The 11,673-nt window shown below is 42.0% G+C and overlaps 1 protein-coding gene across 8 annotated transcripts in view; it reads left to right on the forward strand.

The window, feature by feature from the left end:
• FRMPD4 (FERM and PDZ domain containing 4) overlaps positions 1-6,618 on the forward strand; it is a 447,791-nt gene extending 441,173 nt beyond the window's left edge. For 7 of the 8 annotated variants that reach the window (XM_073354864.1, XM_073354871.1, XM_073354879.1 and 4 more), the window contains 3 exons: positions 264-1,325; positions 1,642-2,901; positions 4,279-6,618. In XM_073354864.1, coding sequence (XP_073210965.1) covers positions 264-1,325; positions 1,642-2,901; positions 4,279-5,618 — 3,662 coding nt within the window. In that variant the 3' untranslated portion in view covers positions 5,619-6,618. Of the gene's footprint in view, positions 1-263; positions 1,326-1,641; positions 2,902-4,273 lie in introns of all 8 variants that reach the window. The other variant, XM_073354914.1, reaches the window with a different exon arrangement.
• The last annotated feature ends 5,055 nt before the right edge of the window (positions 6,619-11,673 follow it).

Raw genomic sequence — 11,673 nt, forward strand, 5'->3', positions numbered from 1 at the left:
GGTTATCCTTTCACCTAGTTTTAGTTTAGTTCTCTGCCCTCATAGCATAAAAACATCCAGTTAATCTTAATTCTTAAATCAAGAGCTCTGTAACTTGAAGTAGAGGAGAGTTTGAAAATGGCTTGACTGTAGAAAGGACAAGTTTAGGCAGCTGTTCTATATTTAAAACATTGCTTATTCAGAATTAACAAGTCATTATTATAAAATGTCAGGGAGCAGTTCATTTGTTAAATGACTGTTGCTTTTATTTTGCCAAACTGTAGGAAATGAAAATAGAGGGAAGTATAACCTCCTTGCTTCTGAGTGGAACTGTGTCCCAAAAACTACTACATTCATGGCTGAAGGGGATCAAGAAGCCCAAAGAACATTTGTAGACCCAAAACAGAAGACTCCAGAAGTTTCCGAAAGCCCCATGTGTCAAAAAGACCACAGGCATCTGTACATAGAAAATACCCATAATTCAGGTGGACTCGATCAGGGGCTGACCAAACAAGATGACTCCACTGAGGCAGGAGAAAACAGAAGTTTAAACCAGCAGTCATTACTGTCACTCTCAGGACTGGAATCTACCAAGAAAGCACAGGATTCTCCAAGGGGAGCAAAAGTATCCTTTATATTTGGAGATCACAGCTTGGATGGTATCAGTCCCCAAACCCTTGGCTATGAAAGACTTCTGGATGAAAGTCCAGAAGTATTGGACAAACAGAGAGCTATTTATATTAGTAGTACCAATGACATTAAAGGTCTAGAATTGTCTCCAGATGTTGAAAGCATTCAGTTTGCTACAAATTCTGTTTATGCAAGCATAAACGATGGCAAAATATTTGGAGCTGCAGAAGGGATAGAAGAGCCCTTGTTGCATGACATTTGTTATGCGGAAAACACAGATGATGCTGAAGATGAAGATGAAGTTAGCTGTGAGGAGGACATTATGGTGGGAGAAATCAGTAGACCTACCATTCTCAGTCTTTCTGGTTCAAGTGATGATATTATTGATTTGACATCACTCCCCCCTCCGGAAGGTGATGATAATGAAGATGACTTCTTATTACATTCTTTAAACATGGCCATTGCTGCTCCTCCACCTGGCTTCAGGGACAGTTCAGATGAGGAAGACTCTCAGAACCAAACAACACAGTATACAGAAGACAAGGAGCAAGCTAGTAATCTAGGAAATGATGACATTCCAGTGTCGCTCATTGATGCTGTCCCTACTAATCCTGAGGGGAAGTGTGAGAAGGGGCTAGATGATGCTGTAGTCTCCACTCTTCAAGCACTAGAGGCTTTGGCTGCTTCAGAGGAACAGCAGACGAATGACAATTCAGGTTCTTTCACCATAGTTACATTTATTCATTGAACATCATTCCACTTCATCCATTTGCACATTTAGCCTTGGACACATTCCATTCTATATGTTTTTACCATCATGTATACACCTCACATTCCATATCACTTGGTGGAACTACCATAATGTTGCTAAGTTACCTTTCTTGGGGATTATGCAATAAAATCAGAGTCTGTTTTAAAATAAACCATAAAAATCCCTTTATTTTTATATTTAACACACCCCATTTGCTTATCCGTTTATTCAAGTGCCTCAGATGCTTTCATTAATTGGCTCTTATTTTTTGTGGCATGCAGGTGTAGCAATCTTGCGAGCATATAGCCCTGAGTCATCTTCAGATTCTGGCAATGAAACAAACTCTTCTGAAATGACTGAAAGTTCTGAACTAACCGCAGCACAGAGACAGTCAGAAAACTCAACACGTATGTTTTTGACCACTAGTGAAGGTTACCAACCCCTTGTGGAAGAGCAAACAGAGTTCCCCATTGCTAAGAATCAGGCTGGAGGACCACTTGCGAAATCCTCACAGTCAATAGCTGGTCACCAAGCTGCTGAGCTACAGTCAAAAGTTGTGCCTTCGAAGCAGATTCTTCATTCAGACAATATGGAAATGGAACCAGAGACCATGGAAACAAAATCTGTCACTGACTATTTTAGCAAATTGCACATGGGGTCTTTGGTATACTCTTGCACTAGTAAAAGGAAAAATAAGATGACTGATGGAGAAGTGAAAGCAGCCTGTGATGGTAATGCTGCTGTGAAAAAGCATCAGGGAACTAAAAAAGCCGAGACTGATGAAGACCTAAAAGCTATATATGGTACTCTTTCATCAAGAGACAGTCAACGCATAAGCACTTTTAATGTGGAGAGAACTGCCTTTCGCCAAAGATGGTATGCTGCTGCCGATGGTGAAGCTGCTGATAAATCAAGCTCAGAAATAGTGAATGGGAAGACATTTCCAAGAGTTTCTGGTCTTGGTAAAACGGATACTGGCTCTAAGAATGAAGTGGATCCTGACGTTGATGAGGGTGATACTTCAGCACTTGGCCCAGGTGAAAACTTTTTGTCTGATATGACTGTGTCTTCAGCCAAAGACCTAAATGACTCAGAAGATGCAGATGACCATTCTTCAAAGCTACCGGATGCTGAGCAGAGTGTGAGTAGACTTTGTGACTATCACTTGACCAAGCGCATGTCATCTTTGCAAAGTGAGGGTCATTTTTCTCTGCAAAGCTCCCAGTGCTCTTCAGTGGATGCAGGATGCAGCACAGGCAGTAGCCCATGTGCTACCCCCGTCGAATCTCCTCTTTGTCCCTCTGACGTTAAGCACAGGATCTCAGATTCATCTGTGAAAGGAACTGGCTATGTTCCAGCAGATGAAAGAGTTGTCATCCTTCCAAACCATGGAACCACGTACAAGGAACTACATCAGCAGTCAGAAGCTGTGTGTCATAGAATGACAATGCCTGCCATTCATTCAGCAGTTAATGCTGAACCACTGTTTGGCACTTTGAGAGATGGATGTCATCGGATCCCCAAGATTAAAGAAACTACAGGTACAGCAATTTCAAAGCATGTGTTCTTAAAAACACATATTTAACAGGGTGTATGTGCAAAAACCAAGTGTGATTCATCTCTTATCTGAATGCATATTGTCAACCTAGAGTGGACAGAGAAATTAGGTCTAAACTGTTGCTATTCATTCTCGCTTTCTGGTTCTGCTGTGTGGCTTTTGCTAAAATAACCCCAATTAATATGTGGACACGCAGGAAAACATTTCTATTAACATTAGCTTTTTAAAAATGTTTCCCAGTCTCCCTGACAAGGCTGTCTATTGGAAAAACCATTGCTTGAACGCTACATAGGAATTTCTAAAATTTTGTTTCTTTTGATTTTCTGGATGCTTCTGTGGAGCTAGATATATTTGATCCATATGAGCTTTAACAATGTATATAAATTTGGGGTAGCGGGGGAATCTGGGATTTAATTATTATATAATATATACTATTTGCCTGCTATGTGGCTAAAATAAGTGACTTTTGCTAAAATCAACAGTTGCATAGAATAATCTCCAGATAAAAATATGAAAAGTGTGTTGTTATTGATAGGCCAGGAAAGGCTTAGAGCACTAACTGTAAAGAAGAGAAAGAAATGGGATTAACTATGCATCATTTTAATTTAAAAACTCTTTGCATAAGTTTCCTGTAAGGATAGTTTAGGTGCAGTATCCTAATCACATAATTTAAGACCCAATTTTAAGAGATTTTATAAAATCTTGGTGGGGGCGGTTGTTTGTTTTTAATTTAATTGAAAACAATATTTGGTTGGGATCTAAACATTCCTTTTTACTGGTTGCAAGTGAAACACAGCAGCAATGTGTAAGTTTATGAGAACCAAAAAATGAAACTGATGAGAAGCAAAAGTGAAATAGTTTCTTTTCACTGCCTATAAAAAGCATATTGTGAAACAGAATAAAAATAAATGGAATTTTCCAAATTCTTTCCATTTTAGTAGACAGATTTTTAACCTATCGATATCCCTTTAAATACTAAATGGGAAACTTCCATTCCAGTTAGCAGAGGGGCGACGTTCATGAAAGGTCTATGGAACAATTTTCTGCTGCCTCACATTACAAGTCAAAGTGTGGTAACAGAGGAAGTAGTCAGTTATGCATAAATGAGAATATGTTGATAGATGTTTTAAAAAATGTCATGCTGAGAGAAACACAAAGACATATGACTATTTCCTGAAAGACACATTACTATTCATGCATGGTACTAACTGAAATGGGGGTCCTGGAAAAATACCATGAATCTATTGGGGCATTTCATTTAAAAAAAAGGTCCATAAAAGATGCTTAGAAATTCATTCTACGAATATTATCAGTGTGATGCTTAATTATTCTCTCTGTTCTTCTACTACCCCTAGTGTAGCTTTCACAGAGCCTGGAAAGGGAAGACGAGGGGGCATACCTTCAGCTTTTCCTAAACAGCCTCTAACTGACTCCATCATGCTATCATCCAACATTCACTCAGAATCAAAGGTGCCAAGTCAAAATCAAGACTCTTGTGACATTCCTAAAGTAAAACAGGGATGTGGGGCAGCAGTTAGTTTATGGCCATGTGAAGTGATGGGAGGAAGCCTCAGAATGCCACCCAGCAGGAAAGTATTGAGACACAGCAGCAGCAGCATCTTTGCAGGGTCCACAGGCACTGAGATGCTTCTTGAGAAGAAAAAGGCTGCAGTCAGTCTGAAGTGTCTAGACATTGTGGCAAGAGATGATTCCAAGTCAGAAAAAAAGGTGGAACTCCCTCTGGGCAGAAAGTTATCCAAAAGCTATTCTCAGAGTTCTATGAATGTCAGCACTGATGTCAAAGACAATAAAAGGTCTTCAGTCACCAGCTCCATGCAGAAGGACTCCAAACAGTACAGAATGTTGCCCTTACGAAAGTCAGATGCCAGCAACTGGAGATGCCATGGCCCCTTCAGCTATTGTTTCCTAAGCAGAGGAAATGACAATGAGGATGATGAATATGATGGAGACAACAACCACCTCTCATGCCTCTATGAACCACAGATACCGTGTGAGTTACCAGAACCAGCCAGTCAGTCTTTTTCCATTGAAAATGAGAAGAAAGCTGTTGAGTCCCCCAAACAGATACTAAATAGTATACATGACAGGAGCAATGCTGAAGACCAAGGTGGCCAAACTGATATGAATCTCAGTGACATGGCCTTTGAGGCACAAATCACAAGAATAAACGTGATGAAAGAGAAAATGTATGCAATGCCTGATGGATTTCTTGCAGCACAAAAGGATGCCAATGAGCTGCTCTCTCTGGTCCGAGCAAGTGTGGGGAAGAGGGAAGATTTACATCCGGAAACATATGACCTTAAACTTTCTCAGTACAAACAACTGTTATCTATAGAATCGAGACAGTTGGGAAGTGCCTGCAGGAAAATGGCCATGGCTGATAAAAGCCCCGAGGAAATGCTTCTAGCTATGACTTCCAGCTTTCAAGTGCTCTGTTGCTTAACAGAAGCCTGCATGCGTTTAGTGAAAGTCATGAACTCTGAAACACAGCAGCAGGAAATTATAGCTAAAATAGATGAGGTCGTAATAAACTACGTTTGTCTTCTGAAAGCTGCAGAAGCAGTGTCAGACAAGACCTCCGATGATCCTAGCATTAAACTCTTGGCTCGACATTCAACTACCATGGCCGCTATTGTAAGCACACTAACACGTTCTCTTAAAACGCTTTTAAACAAATAAAATACAAACGTCACTTCATAATCTACCTTTGCGAAGCCATACATAAAACCTTTTGTTTACTGTATGTGTATGAACTAATGTAACAAACTCAGCTCCCTCTATCTGTATATTTTGTTATTTTATAAAAAATAAGTATGCGATTGAAAAAAAAAAACAGTTCTACTACCGAACATTGACAAAGTACTGGCCAGATCTATCCTTCTGTTTATATTTTAAATAAAATGACAAAAAAACAAACAAAAAAAAATCAAAGAATCCCACAAAAGCATATTGACGTTTGGCTATTTTTCATATAGTCAAATATACAGGTGTAAGATGTGAGCTTTTAAAGCCTGTGATGTCAGAGGAATTGTTTCCTGTTCCCTCCGAATTTCCATTTGGAGAACATTACATCCACATTTAGAAATAAGAAATGGAATCATAATGTATATAACACAGTATTTAATGTTTTAAAATTATAATTTTTAAGCATTGGAAATAGCAAAAAGACATTTAAAATCCAAGAGACTATTATGACTTACTAGAGAATATATATATAATAAATAACTCTTTTGTTCATATTGCCTGGTTACCTGATGCTTCTTTTCTAGGAAATGCTTCCATATTGCAAATAGAGAAAATGACAGATTCAGATAGTATCTGATATATTACATGGTAGAATGTTGCATTTTGGGACCAAATGATAACTGTGTGGAAGATAGGGAAGAATGGTGAAGGGCATAGAATGTGGAATGGGTTGGGTTTTTTTATGATGAAAGAACTGTGAGAAATGCATTGGTTTCATTGAAGGTAGAAGAACCTAATGGCAAGGTCTAAAATCCTTCCATTGGTGAACAGAAAGCAAAGGAAAACCATTCGGAAGTTACTATTCTTGTACAATTTTATCATAAATAAATGAATCATGTCTATTTTGTTAACATATTTTACAGTTCGTTATCAGATGTTTCTGGATGTATAAATGTAAACACCTTCAAAATAAAATTAATCTTTTGGAAGAAAATACCCTTTTTGCACACACACAAAAAAAAAATCTCTGCAACATTTTTAGCAAAGAACCCAGGTACTTTTACTGGTGATAGAGAGGGAATTTGTGACAGCTTCTCTAATATATAAATATATGTAAAATATACAGTAGCATTAAAGTTGCAACACAGCCAAGGTAAAAGAATTCAAAGTTTCAGCGACTCTTAGGCTTTAAAGGGGAGATTTTTTTAAAGTGCCTATGAGCTTTAGGCACCCAGCCCTAGTGAAAACATTAAATCCCTAAACTCTTTTGAAAATAGCCACCCTAACCTACTGGGTTTCTAAATAATACCTGGTGTAGGTATTATTGCCCATGTTATTCATAATCTCGCATGTAGAGGCTGATGTAATAATAACAACGATAAAGGTCTTGGTTTGAGAATTGCACTTGCCTGCTCAGCTGTAGCAAGGTTGAGGCTCTTTGTTGAGTGAGGGGGCCTAAGACATCAGAATTGAACCATTTGCTAAAAAAAAAGAAAGTATGAGTGCAAAGAATAACCTACCAAATGTGAAGACAAGCAAGCTGTGTTGTCTTCTTGAGTCTGCACACAGACAACTCCAGAGACTCTGCTTCAATTTATAGCTTTGTCAAACAGCAACAAAGTGAAATTTAAAAGACTGTAGTAAGCTTCACTGCTGCCATTCAATTTTACAGCGGCTGTTTCACTGTGAGCAGCAGTAAAATTGTCAAGATAGATCTTCTTCATCTCCCTCAGCAGTGATGTCTAAGCATATTGCACTGAAAAGATTAAGTTAATTATTTTACGTGAGACACATTCTTCCACTGCTTAGACACCTGTATCAAGTCTGAAGCTAAGGGTAACGTTTTCAGCTATGCCTATGTCCCATTTTCAAAAGCTACTTAAATGCTCAGGAGCTGAATCCCAATTGACTTACAATGCAGTTTTTTGCTTCTAAGTGCCGACATCACTTTTGAAAAAAAATGGCACTTAGGTTCCTTGGGCACTTTTGAACATTTTGTGCTAAATTCATCTCAGTTGTAGCTCGAGTGAAATCAGATTATTCGAGTTAATGGAGTTACACCAAGCATGAATTTGGCCATGCAGGTTTAATTTTCATTACCAATATTATTAATTATTATTACTCTTTGTACTATATAGCAAGTAGACACCCCGTTCATCAACCAGATCCCCATTGTGCAAGATACAAACACAGAACAAAAAGATGGACTCTACCCCAAAGAGTTTACTCCTAAAAATGTAGCAATGATATTATCCAGAGTGTATAACTTCCCATATGAAGCTCAGCAAGTGACAATCCACATGCTATGTCAAGTGCTGATTTTTGGACAAAAAGTTAAATAATAAGCCACTGTGACAGCTTTGAAATCCCTGAAAAATATTTTGTGCACTTTGACTTGGCTGAATGGAGGCAGGGAAAGAGACAGTTACCATATTTTTTAATGGACAATTCTGTTTTCCTCCAAGTATTCTCTAAACAAAACTTTGAGATTCCCTGTCAGTGATAATGGGGTTTGGAAGCCCTTGGCAACTGAAAAACCCATCAGAGCCATTTAATGATGATGCTGTAGTTCCTGATTTAATCTGCTACTTCTATAGTGGAAATAGTAGTCTACAAGAACTAATAATGAGACAGCAGCTCTTCTGTTTGAAATAACCAGAGTGAGCTGCTTTAATAATTAACCTGGTGGCACTTCAGGCTTGATGCTTGTCACATACTTACAGGTGACATTGTTTTAGTATGCTTTGTGCTGTATTGATATGATAGTACCTTTCATCTATGTTCATTTTGAGGTCCCACCTTTAGAAATCTAAAGAGTGCCAAATTCTGCTTTGACTTACTTGGGGTTGCACAGGAGCTCCAGGGCCAAAGTTGAGTAAAGGAACTGAGGGCTGCTGAATTTAGTGGTTCCTAGCTTGTGTATGTATTTGCTGTAGCTTCATCTCCCCCATTCGGTCTGCGTTGATTATCTTCCTTTTGGTCCATAAAGATGTAATAGCTTTTCCAAGTTCTAAAGGCAATGATAAAGACTATTTTTATTCATCCCTAAATAGTGGCTTAAGGCATCTCAGAGTTTGTGAACTGCATGTGAAATGGCTCTCCTAATGAGCAAGACAGGCTTAGTAATGCCAGATTCCTGGTATTGCTCTAATAAAGCTCTCAAGCTAATCCGACTAGCAGCCACTATGAGGTATCTTTTTGCAACTGGAGTGTAGTATGTCCTGACAGTGTCCATTGCTCTAAACTATCCTGCATCCCTGTCATTTATTCACAATTCTGTAGTTTTATTTCCCTGGGCTCATTTTGTTGAGGTCTTGATTACTGTCTTCAGAGCTTCAATGTCTGTCACCGAGGTCACAGAAGTCACAGATTCCTTGACCTCCATGTCTTCTGCAGCAGCCGGTGCGGCTGGCTCCAGGGCTGCCCAGGCAGCCCACGGGCCAGTCACACCAGCCGCTGCTGGGGCAGTCTTGGGCCGCTGCCCTCCCCCGCCCCAGCAGCAGCAGGAGGAGTTTGGGTGTGGGAGGAGACGGGGGGTTGGGGCATGGGACGGGGTGAGGGCTCTGGGTGGCGCTAACCTTGGGGGGGCTCCCTGGAAGTGGCGACATCCTCCTCCTTCAACGCCTAGCTCCGTGCACTGCCTCTGTCTACAGGCACCGCCCCCGCAGCTCCCACTGGCCGCAGTTCCTGGCCAGTGGGCACTGCGGAGCTGGCAGCACGTGGACCGAGGAGCTTAGGGAGGGACTTGTCGCCACTTCTGAGAAGCCAGGTAGGGAGCCTGCCACCGCTGCCAAACCTCACCTCCCAGCACCACTGGGGATCCGAGGCTGCTCCCACCCGAGCACCCCTGGTGCTGGATCACCCCACCTGAGTACCTGCGGGGCCCCTCCACGCATGTGTGGCACCCCCTTGATCACATACCCCCAGAGCACCCATGGCAGCCCTCCAGGCCACACACCCCCAGAGCACTCGTGGCACCCCCCTGGGCTGCACCCCCACCCCGAGCACCTGTGGCCCCACACTGCCTCAGCGCCCCCTGGGCTCCCCAGAGCACCCGTGTGCTCCTCAAGCACCCGCAGCACCACCACCCCCCCGATTACTGCCTCAAACACACACACACTGCCGAGTACACACAGCACTCCCAAGATTGAGTCAAGGGTATAACACAAGTCATGGACAGGTCACAGGCTAAGTTCTATCTAAGCTGTGCGGCTGCACAACTGCCTATTAAGCCCCGCGCAGGTGCTCAGGGCTGTGGCAGGGAGAAGCACCCCTCCACCAGCGCCTCGCCCCAGTGCAGAGCTGCCGCAGCAGGGAGAGACGCCTCTCCCCGCCGGCCCAAGCATGGACCTGCCTCAGACTTGCTGCAGTCAGGGGAGAGGAGCCCCTCCCTCAGCCCAGCCCCGCCAGAGCTGCCACAGTCAGGGAGAGGTGCCTCTCCCCCGGCCACAAGCTGCTGCGGCAAGAAAGGGGGCTGGGAGGAGTCCTCTTTCCCCACTGCACCCCAAACTCCTCATTCCCAGCCCCACCCCAGAGCCAATACCCCAACCCTGTGCCCCAGCCCTCCTGCACCCCAAAACTGTCATCCCCAGCCCCGCCCCAGAACCTTCACCCCTTGCTGGAGCCCTCACCCCTCCAAACCCCAGCCCTCTGCCCCAACTCCACATCACTTCCATATTGGTGCACCTAACAAAATTCATTCCGCGCAGGACGTACAAAATTAGAAGGAACAGTGGTCACGGGCCATGAATTTTTGTTTACTGCCTGTGACCTATCCATGACTTTTACTAAAAATACCCGTGACTAAAATGTAGCCTTACTCAGACTACATCAATAAAATTGTTAGTCATCTCTGAAGGCCAAAAGCTGCCATCAGTTACACCTGTGAAATACCACTGAAGGATTATGGGATTGCTGTGTTGTAATGGACAGCAGAATTGGAAAACTATGGGTTTGTACAGGCAGTATTAGGCTTGCAAAATATTTACTACTGTTGATGATACATGAGCCAGAGGAATGCAGTTTGATTCTAATGTTGAATGTGCAGATAACAGTAGCTAGAAAAAGCATATTTTTAAATGATGATATAGGGATCATTGAGAGATGTTAAACATGAGACTCCTACATTAGACTCCTACAATGCGATTTTTAAAGTCACTTTTCAGAGAGGAAAAAATAATTTTACGTCCTTCTTTGGTTATACACTGCAATGCTCCTCGTTGTTTTCTGTGCTTTAAGAGTTTTCACTCAAAGGACAATGTAGACAAAAGACACCATCTGTAAGATTTGCTTCATCCTATTCAGGAGTTTGGGGGTATGGGGTTCAGAACTGAGATCAGAAATCCATTTTCCATGATAATTCACCATTGAAGCTCTGAAGACAGTAATCAAGACCTCAATCAAGACCGGGGAAATAAAACTATAGAATTGTGAATAAATGACAGGGACGCAGGATAGTTTTAGAGCAGAGGTTCTAGAACTGTGGTCCATGGACCTCCATTTTCAGAGCCCATGACAGGTGGATGTTGAAGAGAGCTTCATAGGGAATCTCTGTGACTCAATATGCAGGATGACTGGAAGGGGAGCCAGAGGATTCATTTTTAGTTTGGATCCTTTAGTCGTTGTCTTCCATGGAGTGAGCATATGACAGCTGAGGGATAATGCACTCCTGAGGCTGCAGTAGGGGACATGGAGTGATTCTGCTGCTGCTCTGTCACATGGAGAACTACAGAATTGTCTAGTCCACAATCTGCCTACTTGGGTTGTGCTGTGAATAAACAGTGCTCTCCCCATACCTACTTACGTTCTAATATCTCCTGACTTCTCATGGGACCATCCCAAGGGACTGAGGCCTTCAACCTTTTCTATCCCATCAAACCATTCTTGCCTCTCCTTTCTTCTGCTGCTTTCTGCAGTGTGAATGGAAAACTGCATGCCCTGTATGCTGCCAGTTTTACGTCAAAGTCAACATGCAATTTAAATGTATAGTCTGAGCTTCTCAAACGAGTCTGAATATTTAATCTTTAGTTTCTTCTGTTGGTCTCACCCA

This window comes from Lepidochelys kempii, chromosome 1 (genome assembly GCF_965140265.1).
Source record: "Lepidochelys kempii isolate rLepKem1 chromosome 1, rLepKem1.hap2, whole genome shotgun sequence".
Classification (NCBI taxonomy): Eukaryota; Metazoa; Chordata; order Testudines; family Cheloniidae; genus Lepidochelys; species Lepidochelys kempii.